At 44.9% G+C, this 17075-nt stretch overlaps 1 protein-coding gene across 1 annotated transcript in view; it reads right to left on the bottom strand.

The window, feature by feature from the left end:
* Positions 1–5550, bottom strand: part of LOC143998041 (mediator of RNA polymerase II transcription subunit 1-like) — a 105493-nt gene extending 99943 nt beyond the window's left edge. Inside the window, exon 1 of the mRNA XM_077493819.1 lies at positions 5431–5550. Coding sequence (XP_077349945.1) covers positions 5431–5550 — 120 coding nt within the window. The remainder of the gene's footprint in view (positions 1–5430) is intronic.
* Between the last annotated feature and the right edge of the window lie 11525 nt (positions 5551–17075).

Consider the following 17075-nt stretch of genomic DNA (forward strand, 5'->3'; position numbering starts at 1 on the left):
ATTCAATGTATATTGAAGCTTGTATTGATTTGTAAGATACCTGCGATATTAAGCAGCACTAGAGCACTTTATTGGCATCACTTAAGGTTTATTATAATAGCTCCCGCTTATTATTTACAACCCACATCTCACGAAGGCAGTCTTTGCCCTTTGAGGGGGAGCAGCTTAAATAGTATTACATTTTTCACAATTTTAGTCTAAGAGCGGGGTATTCCATTTTCTTTTGGTTTATCAACAGTTGCAGAAGACCTTTTGATGGCCTCACAAACAGTACAAGCTTTAACAAAAGCCATTACATCCCTCTTTAGGGTAGGCCACCAAACCAGGGATTTCAGGTGTAAGGAAGTATGTTTGGTACCAGGATGTCCAGATATCCTCAGTTCATGGGATCATTGCAAAACTTCTTAACATAAATTCTTGACGGAGCATACAACGTATTAGACGGAACTGAAATATTACAAGGTGCCGGAGATTGAGCAGCCAACAAGTTTCTTTGTAAAGTAGTAACCAGTTGAGCAATAATAATTTGTTCCAGAGGAAGAATATGATATGGGGAGCTTGAAGATTCTCGCAAGGGAATTGCTGAGAGAGGGTATCGACCTTGGTCTACTTAGAACCCGTAATGTATGTTACAACAAAGTTAAACGGAGTAAAGAATAATGCCCATTGGGCTTGTCTGGAATTCAGTCTTTGGGCTTTCTCCAAGTAGATCAGATTCTTATGGTCAGTTTGAACCACAAAAGGAAGTTCCGTACCTTCTAATAGATATCGCCATTAGGAGAATGCTAGTTTTATAGCTAAAAGTTCTCTATTCCCATGTCATAGTTTTGTTCTGCGACAGAGAATTTCTTGGAGAAAAAGGCGACTGGATGTAGCTTGTTGGCAGGGGCGGACTGACCATTTGGGCACTCGGGCACTGCCTGAGGGCCCCATGCCACTAAGGGGCACCATCAGGGCTGCCAGCTTCAGTAAAACCAGGGACAGTATGTAAAAATCTGTTTTTTTTGTTTTTGTTTTTGTTTTTAAAAAGCCCAAGATTATAGCTGCCCGCCTCTCCAGTACCTTTTTCAGTGTGTGTATATTGTGTGTCTGTATACTGTGTGGCCCGATAATCTATTGCCTGGGGGCCCCATAATTTGTCACTCCGCCCCTGCTTGTTGGAAATAGGTTCTCGTATGAATAACGCTGCTCCAGCACCTACTTCAGAGGCATCAACCTCCAAGAAATAGTGAGCTGATGACTGAGGATGGCGAAGAACAGGAGCGAAGTAAAAGGCAGACTTTAGGTGATCAAAAGCTTCCAAAGCTTCAGGAGACCACTGAGAGCAATTGGTCCCTTTTTAGTGAGGGCAGAGATGGGAGCCAGAATCTTGGAAAAGTTCTTGATAAATTTTCGATCATAATAGAATCAAATGAAATGCTGTATTTCCTTTGAAGTGGAAAGTCTGGGCCATTGTAAGATGGCATTAAGTTTCTTAGAATCCATCTGAGGAAATTATATCACCTAAGAAAAGGTATTTCCAATTGTTCAAAAGGAGCACTTGGAAAGTTTGGCATACGACCTACGATCTCTTAAAGTGGAGTTCCATCCAAAAAAAAAAAAAAAAAAAAAAAAAACCACTTGCTTACTGGGCACTTAATCCCCCCTCCTATCCAGACTAATTTTCAGTGCCGATGCACTTTGAATGACAATTTCGGTCATACAACACTGAACCCAAATGAAATTTTTTGAATTTTTTTTGGTGGTATTTGATCATCTGTGCAATTTCTATATTGTTAAATTGCCAAGCTTTTGTTTTGATCATGTGATCAGCTGTCATTGGCTGACAGCTGATCACATGGTAAGGGGTCAGTCACGCAGCACGGCTCGCGCATGCACAGTGGATGCCCGGCTAAAGCCACAGCCGGACGCACACACAGTTAAAATGACCGTGCCGCCGAGCGGAGGGGGAGACGAGCGGGGCTTCGATCTACCGCATCGCTGGACCCTGGGAAAGTTAAGTGTCCGATTATTAAAATTCAGCAGCTGCAGTATTTGTATCTGCCCTCTTTTTTTTTTTTTTTTTTTTTAAGCAGAACACCGCTTTAAACGTTGGAGAGCAGTGCGAACATGGCAATGATGATCCCTGAAAACATTCACAAACTCCTGGAATATGGCAGGGGCATTGCAAAGTCCAAATGGTATCACACGGCACTCATAATTCCCCCTCCTAGTATTAAAAGCTGTCTTCCATTCGGCTCCTGCTTTGATCCTAATGGGATTATATGCAGAATGAAGGTCTAGTTTGTGTCCAGGGATCAAATATCTTTACCAAACAGCTCAGTAATTAAAAAGGGAGCAGATTCCGTTTTTTATTTTTATTTTTTACAGTAATGCAGTTGAGGTCTCTGAAGTCAATACAGGGTCTTTTTTCTCCCCCACAGGAGAGGAGGAAGGCCGAATGAAACCCTTCTTTAGACTGTCTTCAATGTATTCCTCCATTGCCTTTGTCTCCGCAAGGTTAAGAGGATAGGTTCTCCCCTTAGGAAGGTGGGGAAATCGGGAAGCAATTCAATAACAGTGTCATAAGGGCCGTGTGGAGGGAGCCCCTCCTTTTTTCAGAAAATACATCAGCAAACTCAGCAAAGGCATCAGGTAATTCAGGGTCCATAGACACCTCATGAACGAACACTTTATTACACGCTACCTTTAGGAGACAGTGGACATGACAGGAGGTGCTCCAGGCAGAAATTTGATCAGAGGACCAGTCAATAGATGGGTTATATTTACATAACCAAGGGAACCCAAGAATTACTGGATGTTTAGGAGACAGGATGATGTCAAATGACAAAACTTATAGATGCAGAGCACTCAAACGGACAGAGAGAGGCTTAGATTCATGAGTACTAAGTCCATCACCAAGAGGGTCTCCACCAAGAGTAGTTACACAGAGCGGAAGGTTTTCAGAAACAGTAGGTATCTGAAGTCTTTTAACCAGCACTGCATCTAGAAACACACCACCAGAATCTATAAACGCTATTGCGGAACAGCACTGATCATTCCAGGACAAGGAAATTGGAACCAAGAGTCTCTCCTGTGGAAGATTCACCATAGCATGGCTTAATAGGACTCCTCGATGACCCATTAAGCCCGGAAGTTTTTCCAGGTGAGTCGGACAAAAACCGCAGGACATGACCCAGCTTCCCACAATATAGACAGAGGCCTAGGGTCCTGCGTTTGGTACATTCACTATTGGGCAAACACATAGCCCCTACATCCATGGGTACTTCCTCAGACCCAACAGGAGAAGAGACAGTAGGGTTAGCGATTGCCAAGGAGGAGATTTATAACCAAGTCTGTGAGGATTATAATGTCTTTGGCGCCCTCTCTCTAACCGACGTTCATAGAAACGAGTGTCCACCAGGATACACAAGTTGATAAAATCCTCCAGGCCCACTGGGATCTCACAGTAAGTTAATTTGTCCTTTATGCGTTCCACTAGCCCTCTGCGGAATGAAGCCTTTAGAGCGCAATTATCCCAGGTGGTCTCTGCTGCTAGTGTGTGAAATTATATGGCATAGGATGCTACCGTGTGTTTACCCTGATGTAAATGGAGAATACTGGACTCAGCCACAGACACCCTTGCTTTAACATCAAATATCTTCATGAAAGTGGAGTAATAAGTACAGGAGACTCGCTTTCTCAAGAAGAAATGGTGACATCCAGGTCAATGATCTGCCCTTTTAGCAAGAGAATAGTAATAAAAAGTCACCTTGGCTTGAGCAGAGACAAAACACTAAAGGTTGATTTCTAAAATGCAACCAGCAGTGGTTGAGAAACCCCCTGCAATCAGAAGGGGCGGGAGAACCGGGAGGGGTTTAGACACGACAACAGGTTCCCTAGCCCCAGCCCCTAGGTGCAGCATGACTGGACCCATGTGCTGTAGACAAAGGGGATAACATAGCCATGATATCACCTAGTTTCTACTCCAATGATTGCACACAGCTGGCCTGCTCTCCCAAAAATTATCCCTGAAGAGCGTCTGCCTGCACCATCTCGCTGTGGTCCATCTGGCCCTAGTGTAATGTCATGTCTGCTGGGAGATTCCAACCATCACCCCGGTTTCCTGACCGGTAGTCTTGTTGTTCCAGTATCAGGTGGGATGGACGGTTAAGATCCTGCAGCCAGTATCAAGGGACCACAATAGAAGGTGCAAACAGACTATATCAAGGAGCACCAAACAAGCAACTCACAGTTAGTAGAGAGTGAAGTCAGCAAACCAAGGCAGTAATCCAGGGGGTATACCAGGAAAAGGTTTCGGGAACAGGCAGCAACCACGATCAGTGTAAATGCAAAAAGGAGTAGTCCAAGAGGAAAGGTCGGCAACAACAAAGCAAAATCCAACAGAGTAGTCCAAGAAGCGTAGTCAAAAAACTGGCAGACGTCAGCAACCAGAACTGCAGCATGTTAACAACCAGGACCTATACTAGGGCAAAGACAGGAAGGGGAAGTGATGTTTTAGCGGTCACTAGATCAGGTGAATGCCTACAGCTGGTCACTGGGTGGAGCCAGGGTCCACAATCTAGGAGCAGGGAACAACAAGGGCTCTACACAGAAGTTCCCTAGTGGCTCAGGCAGTAGGGTACCAACCCAAGAACACCAGGCCCCAGGATCGATTCCCGGTCAAGGCATGATGGGCCTGATTTTTCCCTGAAACAGAGAACAAGGATGCACTGAACCCCTGCTGTGAGCTGCATTCGAATTAAGAGTGTACCTTAATATGAATCGGTTGCATTCTGCAGTGGTGCAACACATGCATACATACTTTAAGAACCTGTCACTATGGCAGTGACCACGTTTTAAAACATTACCACCAGATTAGTAGTTAAGATCAGCTTTGAGCTGGTGTATGGATTTGTGCCAGTGCTCAGAGTGGGGCATACATATGCTAGGAAGATGTCATGTATGTGACCCAAATACAGTATTGTCCATATTTTGGAAATGACTTGCATCACTGAGAGCCTAGTTTCACATAAGGTCCACTTTACTTTTAATGGACAGCGCATGGCAGTAGGCAAGTCAAAAGACCGGATATCGGACTGAATATCCAATATGGACCCGTCCGCTGCTATGCTCTGTCAATCCACTGCCAGGCAGGTCTGGCAGAAAACTGGTCTCTCAAACTCTGGCCACTGCACCACAAAAATTCTCGGCCAATCACGCGTCAGTGTGAGGAGTGTGGCGGCATTAAAGGACTGTCGAGTACCTCAATGCCCAGCACTGACAGATTCATGTAGCTGTCTGATAGGTATGTGAATTGGGCTTGAGCACTGGCAAAAGGTGCATTATTCCAATGGAATTCTAATGGGCACCTACGCAACTTTCAACTTTTGGTGAATTCATTCCATTGTAGTGCACTTTAAATTACTATAATGAAAGGTGGGCTCTTACCATACAGTAGCGGACAAGCTTAATAGTTTCATTCCAGGGTTTCTGGGAATATTTTGAATGCAGTTTTTCTAACAAGACTTTTCTGGAAAACGTCACTGAAGCTATAAACAAGATGTACATAAGTAAAAGAAATTAATAAAAACAGAGTTAGGTACCTAATAACTATTTTTCTAAGAAGTCTTCCAGGGCAGCAGCAGAGAGATAGGCTCCTCTTCCCTAAAATAGGAAACACATTAGTCCACCATTATAAAATTTGTTAGCCTTACCTGCATGCCTCAGTTATATTAAAGCACCAAAGGAACGCTCCGTAAGCTAAAGCTTCCCCACTATACCTGGTATTAATCTCTTTAGGATAGGAACTAGTGCTGCCCTGGAAGACTTCTTAGAAAAAGACAGGTTACCTGGCTGTTTTCTCAAATCGTCTTCCAGGGCAGCATCCAAGAGGATGTATCAAGCAATACTTACTAGGGTAGAGATAAAGAATGAGCACCTTGCGACCCAATGCCTGGTCTTGGCCGGACATCTGGTCTATATGGTAGTGCCTTGCAGAAGGTACTGAAGCTCGACCATGTCACCACCCTGCAGATCTGCTCGGGAGTTTCCCCCCACTTTCTCTGTGACCGAAGTTGCCTAGGCTCTGGTTGCATGTGTGCCGATCCCACTTGGATGGATGAAGTTTTGTGCCTCATAGACCGTCTGTATGACAATTCTTATCCATTTGCTGATCATCTTTTTCGATGCCCGTTTTCCTTTATTGGCTCTTGCACAGAGGACGAATCTCTCTTCTTGCTGACCATAGATTTTGGAAGCGATGGGATGACATATTGGGTCCTATGGAATGCTGAAGAGACTTTTGGTAAAAAAAGATAGGTCTGATGAGAGGATTACTTCATCTGCATCAGGCAGTATGGTTCCATCATGGAAAGCGCTTGGATTTTGCTCACTCTTCTGGCCGATACTAGGGCCACTAGAAGTGCAGTTTTTAGAGTAAGATTCTTGTCTGAGCGGTCTTCCAATGGTTCGAATGGGGGAGATAGAGAAACCCCCGGAGCACTGTGGAAATATCCCATGTTGGAGTTCTGTAAACTTTTGCAGGTCTAACTCTGTTTAGTGAGAATAGGAATCACTTTATCAGCGGATCCTCTGCTAGTCTGGTGTCCATAAAAGGAGGAGGGTGCTGCCACTTGTACCTTAAGTGGGCTCCGAGAGATGTTCTTGTCTGCTCCTTCCTGTAGGAAATCCAAAATCATCGGGATCATCCCTCTGTTGAGAATCTGTTCGTTTTTATTCCAGGAGACAAACTTTCCTCGCTTTCTCATAGATTGCTCTAGTCACGGGTTTCCTGGTGTCTAGGATGGCATTGATCACACTGTCCGATAGCCCTTTGTTTTGTAGTATTTCACTAACCAAGCCAAAAGCTTCAAGAGTCTGGTTCGGATGGTTGACTGGTCCCTGTGATAAGAGATCTGCAAGATCTCTGGCAGTGTCAGCTGTGGCTGGATGCTGAGGTTCTTCAAGTGGCTGAACCATGCTCTTTGGGGCCAGTACGGTGCTACAAGTATCACTGTTGCTGCCTCTGCCTTATTTGAATCACTCTTGGCATTATGGCAGGTTGGAGGGAATGCATAATACAACTGCCTCCCCCAGCTTTGGCTGAATGCATCTATTCCGCTGTTACCATCTGTGGGAATCTAGTGAAAAGAACTTCCTTTCAGGTGGATGCCCGATCTTGATCTTGCGTTTGTTTCTGCCCACAGCAGAATTGCTTCCATCAGCCTCATCAAGCTTTGGGATGTTGTTCCCCCTTGCCTGTTTAGGCATTCCTCTGTCATGCCATTGTCTGATTGAACCCTTAGGTCTCTCCCCTGTATCACTGGTTAGAAGGCTTTTAGTGCCTCTTCCACGGCTTTTAGCTCCCTCATGTGCAAGGAGGCTTGAGACCATTTGGAGTGCCATTTCCCATTTGCTCCCCAACCTAGGGTGCTGGCATCTGTGGTAATCCTGACAGGGTTTGATTGAGCCCATCTCCACCCTTCGATGTATCGGAGCGGATTGAGCCACCACTGGAGCGTCTGACCTCATTCGGAACAGCAATGGATGTGTCTAGGGATGAGTGGTTGCCATCCCACTGTGACACACTATAATTCAGTATAGTTCTCTTGTGAATCTGCTCCCAGGAGATGGCTGGGATTGAAGACGGCATCCGTCCTAGCACTGCCATTCCTTGCCTGATCGTGATAGAGTTGGTCCACATTAGAGAGGCTATTGACTGTGTGATTTTTTTCTTTTTTTGCCTCTGTTGGTTAATCTGGAGTCCAGTACATAGCCCAAGTTCACTACTCTCTGGCTTGGGGTCAGCTGTGATTTCTGTATTTACTATCCACCCCAGGTTTTTTTTTTTTTTGTTTTTTTAGATAGGACATACTTGTGTGCAGGTCGGTCTCTAGGGTCTTTGCTTAATCCACAAAGAACAGTAGGTAGTCTATGTATGATATCACGCCTTGTTGATTTAAGCCCTATAGAGCTTCTGCCATTTTGTTTGAGAAGATCCTGGGCCCAGAAGAGATGCCGAGAGGGAGAGTCATATATTGGAGGTGTGGAGTGGTTGCAGGTTCCCGAATTGCAAACCTCAGGAATTTTTGATGACATGTAGGTAGGCATCCTGTAGGTCTATAGTGGCCATGAATGTTCCTTGTGGTAGAATATTTCTGACTGAATAGATAGACTCCGTCCTGAATTTTTTGCATTTTATTCTTCTGTTGAGTGGCTTGAGGTTCAGTATGAGCCTTAGCTTGCCTGACGTTTTTTTTTTGCAACGATATGCAAATAGAATCCCGTTTTCTCCTCTTTCTGGAGAGACATGGTGAATCACTTACCGATTTAGTAGGTTTTCCAGGGACTTTAGAAAGGCCTTTGCCCGATCTTTGTCCTTTGATAGAATGGTTACTAAGTACTTGGGTTGGGGGCGGCCGGAAAATTCTATTGCGCGGCCTTCCACTATGGTGCAGTGGATGAATCCTTTTCCCGATGCCTTCCTCCACTGGTGGACAAAAGATGCTAGCCCACCCCCCACCCGAAAACTGTCATTGTTTTTTGTTCTTTGGGTTAGGAGGCTTGAGGATGAATTTCTGTTTTGCTGTCCCCAGTGCTTTTTTGCTCCAGGCTTGTTGTATTTTTAGAATTGCCGAAAGGGCACCTTCCCCAGCTTCTTTTTGGTTTGGGGGAACCCCTTGTTTTTTGCTGCGGTCCTGTCTAGCACCTTTTCTAGGTCAGGCCTGAATAGCAGATCTCCTGTGAATGGGATTCCACATAGTCTGTGCTTGGAAGAGATATAATCTTCCCATGACTTCAGCCACAAGGTTCTTCAGGTTGAGTTCACTAGAGCTGTGGCCCTTGAAGATACTCTCATGGTTTCATCAGAGGCATCCACTAGAAAAGCTGCCACTCTGGTCAGTGTGGGGATGGTGCTTATTAATTCTTCTCTTGTTTGGTTGACCCAGCTACAAGAATTACTGGAAAGTGACCAACCTATGTAGGTGGAAGCCATCGCTGGATTCAGGTTTGCCACCCCTTCTTCCCAGGCCCTCTTCAGAAGGGCTTCTATTTTCTTATCCATGGGGGTCGCTTAAGGTACCCACATCGTCAAAAGCCAAGTCGGATTTGTTTGCATTTCTTGCTAAAGAGTCATCTACTTGGGGCATTTAGCCCAGGCCTTGGCATTTGCCTCTGCAAATGGATATCTGCAAGAGTTTTTTTCTCTGGTTCTTACCACTCTTTTTTGACAATGTCTTTAAAGAGCTGTTCAGGAAACTTTCTAGGTTTCATGGGCTGCAGTCCTTTATACATTTTGTCATGTAGGGTAAGCTCTGCAGCTTTTTGCTCTCTACGTATATGCTATAGCTTTTAGAAGACTGTCCCTATCTTCTGAGGGGAACAAGTTACCCTCTGATGCCGGATCTTCTTCCTCAGTCTGAGCATAGGCCTTCCTCAGAATCTTCTTCTTGCTTTTGCCGCTCTGCCTGCTCCCCACACATGTCCCGCTGGTATATGAGGTACTGGTTTGACTAGCACTTGCCAGTGTCTAATTTCTCAATTGCTAAGCAGAGTGGTGCTCTTTATTTTTTTTTTGAAAGAGCTGAGCAGGTCTTTGAAGGTAACCTTGCAATTCTTTGGCCACCATCTTGTCTATGCATTTTTGGCATAAAGGTTTTTTTCCAGTCAGGAGGAAAAACGGTGGCAGCAAGAAGCGCATGCTTTGTTGCCACTTTTCTTTCCTCTGGGGTCCTTGCCCGAAATCAAGCACAAAGGGCCCTGTGAGGTAGGCGGTTTGCCAAACTGTATGTAAATAGACAAGTTTGTAGTGAGGAAAAGAGAGTACTCTGGCTTACCTTGGAGCTGTCCTGGCTTGCAGGATCTGCAGGGCCGAGTGGAGAAGCGTCAGACATGGTTAGCCATCAAGGTCCTCTGCATAGAGGGACCTCTTTAACCGCTTCCTGCCTGAGCTCCGACCCCACCCCCAGCTGAACCCATGCAGGTTGGCGGACATACCTGCACATGGCACTTCTGCTGGTGTCCTCCTTCCTGGCTTTCCATTAGGGAGTGGGACTTCCGCTGATTTTTGTCTTTTTTTTTAAATTCGTGTCACCTACCAGGAGCGACGTCACCAGAAGTGCCCCAATCTATTGTTTTTCTTAGAATGCTTTCAGCCTTCGCAAAAATGGCTGTAAAAAGGTACATGCTGTGGAGCCCCCATGCGGAAGATAAGCCGGGAAAGACTGCAGAGTGCAGCGGCCGCCGTTCGGGGTGGTGTGGCGGCAGGCAGGCGGGTGGACCAGCGGTAGAGAGTGCTGTTCGCGGTAGTATGGTGGTCAGGTGGGCTGGCAGGGGGAGACACGTGGCCTCCACCAGTGGAGAGAGCGGCATCCGGGGGAAAAAGGCAATGGCATCAGTTTCAGCTGGGGGGGGGGGGAATTGTTGCAGACCCCTATGTAGGGGTGAAACCTCAGGCAGAGCGATTTGCTCAAATTGCTGCCCCTGCTCGCCCTCCAAAGGCCCGCTGGGCTGAATGGGATTATGTACAGGGAGTCTCCTGCAAAAAGCACAGAGACTTGAAAAATAATAAACGTTTTGCAGCTCCTGTGGGTCCGAAGCAAACACAAAACTACTGAGGCATGCAGGCAAGGCTAAAAAATGTATAATAGTGGACTAATGAGTTTCCTGTCTCAGGGAGGAGCCTCTCTCTCGGATGCTGCCCTGGAAGACTATTCGAGAAATATAATTAGATCTATATATAGATACACACAGTAATACCTTGGATTACGAGCATAATTCGTTCCAGAAGAATGCTTGTAATGCAAAGCACTCGTATATCAAAGCGAGTTTCCCCCATAGGAAATAATGGAAACGCAGGATAATCCGTTCCACAGCCACTGCTTGGTCTTTGCAGTACCGTATGTGGCCAGAGGTGTGGGGGTGCCAGTGACAGAGTGTTTCTCCAAGAGATTTCCTCTCTATTACTTTTTGGGGGACAACTCAAAATCTAGGATTTAATTTTACTTTCCATGATAATAGTAAACAGGACAAATAGATAGGGTGAATCTCCTTAAAATGGAGCACAGATAGCAATACAAACCTGACAGGGGTTCTAATTCCTCAGCACTCTTTCCTAAACAAAAAAACGTTTTGGCTTTTGCCCTCATTCACATTGAAGTCGACTTTGAAATCTTGCCACTTTATCTGAACTGTGCGGTTTCATGCACAGGTGTTTATGAAAGTCGCACCCGAAACAGGCAAAAGTAGTGCAGGAAATACTTTTGCAAAACCAGTGTGCTCCCACAAAGTCAGCATCGCACCAATTGGAACTGTGCCATTGCCTGGAATAGGCTGTGGCTTTGCACAACAAATCGCTTCAATGTGAATGAGGACTTTGTTATATTTTAAAGCAAAACTATACTCACCTGGGATCTAACGATGTGTTAGTGGCTGGTGGGGAGCTCCAGGATGACATGAGTGGCTGGCTTCCAGGTCTCGATCGCCAGCCCGGGAAAGACATCACTCCCGCAAATGCGTGGGAGTTCCATCAGCTTCAGTATTTCCGAATTTATACAGTGAGCTGCGCATGTACAGTGGCAGACAGGAAGGTAGGTAACTTTAATGCAGAAGAGACAAAGGCAAGTAAGGCTGCTTTCACACTGAGGTGCTTTATAGGCACTCTAGCACTAAAAATAGTGCCTATAAAGAGCCTCTCCTCTCACTCCAGTGTGAAAGTGCTTTCACACTGAATCGGTGCACTGGCAGGATGCCAAAAAAGGTCCTGCAAGCTGCATCTTTGAGGTGCTGTAGGAGCGGTGTATACACCACTCCAACAGCGCCCCAGCACATTGAAGTCAATGGGCAGCAGCGCTTTGCGGGTGCATTTAACCCCTTTTCAGGCATTAGCGGGGATTAAAAGTGCCCGATTATAAAGGCCGCTATGCCCAATCTGTGGAACTGTGCTTTATTTGTTTTGCTATTTTTAATTCGTTTTTGATTTGTCATAGATTACTCCTTCAGTACCCTTGGTGAGATTTTAGTTAATACTTTGTGAATTATTACCTAGAATACCATACTATTCCTTGTAAACATTGTATCTGTTTAAGAAATGTATTTGTATAAATTCACCTGGCATGGCCAACATCGGATTGTCCACTAGCAGCTCACAGGCACTAGGAGTTAATCTCCCAGGGGCGGACATGCGCCTCTCCATCAGAACGGAGTTCCTCCCCCTGATTAGGGGAGGACCCGTCTGGGCTTCCAGCCCAGGGATGTTCCCATGGTTACCAGAAGCTGGTGCGCGCAGTCAATTTTTGAGACATGCACACTAGGAGCAGCGGACCCGGCGACGTCACCGCCATTAGTGGGTGACGTACGCCATGTTGGAGGCTCTAAAAGGGCATCTTTCAGACTGCCCGTTCAGAGTAGGTTCCCAACCGGGGGACCACGCAAGCGATCTCCACAGACATAGGTAAAGGCGCCTTCTGACATGGATATACTTCTATCATTACACTCTCTATGCCCCATAAGGATAGCTGAGAGATAAAGTTACTAACTCGAAGATTCTGTACTAACAACCTTAATAGGGCTATCATTGCCTAACTGTCCTTGCTGACTTGGTGTGGATTATCGGAACGGTCCTCTTGGATTGGTTAACTTATGTTAGTCACTACTGCCGATCAGGGTAGGTGTTTCTTATCTTAACACTGCGATTTCAGTCCCCCTTCATTTTAACTTTTTTTCTCACCATTCCCCTTAATTATGATTATAGCACTTTGGATTATTATGGTTATTTATAAATTACTTATACATTTTTCTTTGCAATCTTATTTCAATACCTGATACTCTTTCCTCCTCCTTCCCCCTTCTTTCTCCCTCTTCCCCTCCCCCTTTTCTCCTATCCCTCCTTCCTTTCTTCCCCCCCCCCCCCTTCTCCAACTCCCTGTTCTCCTCCCCCCCCCCCCCACTTCTCCCCTCCTTCCTTCCCCTCTCACCTGGTTAACCTCCCTCAACGGCCGTTGTGACCTAAATGTATATATTTGCCACACATGTGGGTGGAACCCATAGTTGTGGACGTTCATATATATATATATTATTATGTTCTTACAGCCTACTCTGCTCTTTAAATGCGCCTCCCGTGTCCGCCCCTGGGGTGGCAAACCCTTTCTATGTTAGGGAGCCACCCGTACCTTATGCGCTCTTGGAGACCCCGTTGGTAAGCCATGTTTTCATTTATCAATTGTTACCATCACAAATAATGCTCCTCATATTGAATAGTGTAAATTTTTACTGTAACTCAGTTTTGTATATTTCTAATCATGAGAGGTTATCTTTTTAACTCCAGATGCGCCCTGAGATCTCCCGAAGAAGCGAATGAGTCGCAAAAATAGTTGAGAAAGGTACCAGTTACTTACCGGTAAGTGTCTTTCTGGGAAATCTTCCAGGACGGCACACCTGAGAGATGAGAGGCTCCTCCCTACAGGAAACACAATCAATCGACAGCTGTTTTAAGTCCCCACCCTTCCCCTTGATCCTCAGTTTGTAGAGAAGTAACTCCTGAACCAGGTTCACAAGGGAAATCATTCCTCATAGGTACTCACCTTCTAGTGTTCTAGAATTTTCCCTCCTCCAACGGGCGGGAAGTAGGCCTGCCGTCCTGGAAGATTTCCCAGAAAGACAGTTACCGGTAAGTAACTGGTACCTTTCTCAAGTCATCTTCCAGGACGGCACACCTGAGAGGATAAACAAGTACCTCAGGCCTACCTTAGGGTGGGGCCACTGCAAGACCCTCTTGGCGAACCTTGGTTCTGCAGTGAGCTTTACCTCCACTCCATATGCTTGATGAAGGCATCTTAGCTGGATCAAACGGCTGATCTGCAGGTCTGCTCCACAGATGTCCCTGCCTTTTCCGCTTTGGATCCAGTATCTAGGTGAAATGGGCTCTTAAAGATGGAATCAGAAAACATGTTAAACTTGTAGGTTAGCAATGTTGCCTATCTCACACATCTAAGAACCATGGCCTATTGTGACTGTAGGTGCTACTTAAAACCACTAAAAAGATAAATAAGAGACCTGTGTAAGACAAGGACACTACATTAATCAATAAGAGGGCCTGTCTTAACACTACCTTGTTGAGGGAAATAAAACTGCAAAAAAGGGGGGGCCCCGACAGACAATTTTTTTTTTGTTCCTTTTTATCTTTATGTCAGCAAAAGACTAAAGGAAAGCCTACTTAAGGGAAATAGATTAACAGAAGCTTGAACCCTGGATTTAAGGCATGCCCAAACTATGTCCTTACTTACGCCTGAGAGCCTACTTCAGGAGATTAAAGTCCCTAGCAGGAGTAGACTACCCATATTGCTACGTCTAGTTTTGCTAAAAGGGCGAAATGAAGGCCATGCACCGAGCCGAAACCTATTCGATCGGTATACATCTTTATACTTCATCCTCAGGCCCTAATACTCCTCTGAACAGAACTCTCCAAGTTCTTACTAAACAGGGCGATTCATTATCCCCTTCCTCCAGTGTCCCATAACCCTACAGGGCTTCAACCCTAGGAAATGGTTCTGGCATCCCTGAATGTAAGGGGGGTCGAGGTTTTCTGACATGTGGCATCTGCAGCCCGAACTCCTGGCCCCTCCATGGAAAAGAAGAAGGCTGAAATACAAAAAGGTGATACATGTATTATTAATATCACAAATAGAATGATCATAGATTGTGGGCACGGCACAATAGATTTAGACAGAAAGGACACAAGCATAGACAACAATGTTGTGTGCCTAAGTGTGACTAGCTAAACCAATATATCAAATATGGGAAGAGACCCAAATCTGAACCTCAATGTAGACAAACAGTCCTCACAGTCTGGTTTTCTGATGTGCTGCCAAGACGTAAAAACATTAAGACACAAGCAAACCCTAAATGCTGCGTATTTCTTTGGTGCAGCTAGCTAGGTCATAACTGCGATATAATATATATATATATATATATATATATATATATATATATATATATATATATATATATATATATATATATATATATATATATATATATATATATATATATATATATATAGTGAGGGGGTTAGCTCGGCAGCGGGTATGAGTGACCCCCTGGATGGGTTCACAACACAAAATTAGGCACAGCAGACAGCGTTGTAGGTGCAAAAAAACAAAAGATGCAGTTTATTTATGCTACATGCAGTGAAACATATAACAGCCAAACCAAAATAAAACATGAAAATAAATCCTGGTCAGCTTGACCTCTAATTACACACTTAGACTCCCTGTCTAACAACTGAGTGCAGCCTTGTGCTGCACCAGTCCCTGTCTCTGTTGTAGAGGTTTGCCACACAGGCGTTAACTCACCGCACAGAACAGGTATCACACTCCCCAGTCTATACAAACACAAAACTGGTTCCAGGATGGAGCATCTCCCTAAGCATGCTGGGGTTTTTTGTAGAGGTCTTAATGAGCCCACTTACTTCAGCTGGGCTCATTAACTCTTCCCCTCTAATTGTAAAAGTCTGCATAAAGCCTGAATCTAGGGCACACATTTCCCATCCTGGACACAACCAGGTGACTATATACACACACACACACACACACACACACACACAGGACAGGAACCCCCTTTACTGTTGTGTTTTACCTATGTACAGCAAAACAAGGCTATAAACATAAAGACAGAAAGATCCAAACTTCTATGTTGTGGATTTCTGACAAACCACCAAATACAGTTATAAGATCAATATGAGCACCAACTCCCGTGTTGTGCATTTCTGCTATGCCACAGGGTAAAATATGGAACACAAGACAATCCTTTCTGTCATGCCCTTCTGTAATGTAGTTCAGATAGAACCAACACTGAGAAAGGACACAAGCAACCTGCAGCATTGTGTTTTTCTGAAACAGAAAGCACCAACAAGCTTCAATCTTGAGTATTTCTGCTGTGCAACAACATAAAAGCAGACACTGAGGAAAAAGACAGACAGCCTTTACAGCTGCAATCTTTCTGGTCTGCTGCAAAATAAAACAATAACGCCATGATGAGTATTCCTGCTGTGTAGCAAAACCTCAATCAGAAGGGACAGATACATTTAGGGTTCCCACACCCGTGCGACCCAACCTGCGACTTGGGACTGCAAGACGCACGAGAAGTCATATACTATGGCTTCCAATGGGTACCATTTGTGTCTGTGCGACTCCAGCAGTCCCTGATTCCTGGATCCACAGACCTCAAAATTACACAGGTCGCAGGGAAAAAAATAGCAATTTTCAGGTCGAACAAGTAAGGGGTCCCCAATGCTGTGACTCCCTGGAGGATTGCAGCCAACAAACCCCTGCTGTGTATCCCTAAGATGCAGAAAGGTAGATCCATGAGAAACACTACTCACTGCTGTACCTGATATACAAACGATAAGGCAGTAAATATAGGACATACAGGACACAAACATTCAATCTTTGTGTATGTCTGATGTGTAGCAATATACCAATACTGAGCAGAGATGCCACCATCCTCAATGTGTCTCTCAGCTGAGCAGCAAAAACAAAATCAGAAAAAAGACAAGCAACGTTCACTGCTGTGTCCTTTCTGATATGCAGCCAATAAGGCAGTATATGCAAGACATAAAGGACAGACAACCTTCAATCTTGTATATGTCTGATGTGCAACAATATAACAATTCTGAATAGAGATAGCACATCCATATTGAAGCGATTTGGCCTTGCGACTCAACATGTCAAATCGCATGGCTAAAATCAGCACAACACCACTTTGTGGTGCTACACGGATTACCAAAGGCAGTATATGTACTACACCTGGCAGGGGTTCAATTTGTATTTCTGCTATGTAGCCCAACAAATTCGAACCATCAATTTTCACTGCTGCCTTTCTGATAAGGCAGTAATACAGGACACAAAACCTCACAGACCTTAATCCTGTATATGTCTGATGTGCAACAATAAAACACTGAATAGAGATAGCACATCCATATTGAAATGATTTGTCATGCGACTCAACATGTCAAATCGCATGTTTAAACTCGGCAGCCATTGCCGTTAATAGCACTGTCTGAATCAGCACAACATCACTCAAATCAGGACCATCAG

This window comes from Lithobates pipiens, unplaced genomic scaffold, assembly GCF_037356315.1.
Source record: "Lithobates pipiens isolate NorthernLeopardFrog02 unplaced genomic scaffold, aLitPip1_a1.2 Scaffold_19, whole genome shotgun sequence".
Lineage (NCBI taxonomy): Eukaryota > Metazoa > Chordata > Amphibia > Anura > Ranidae > Lithobates > Lithobates pipiens.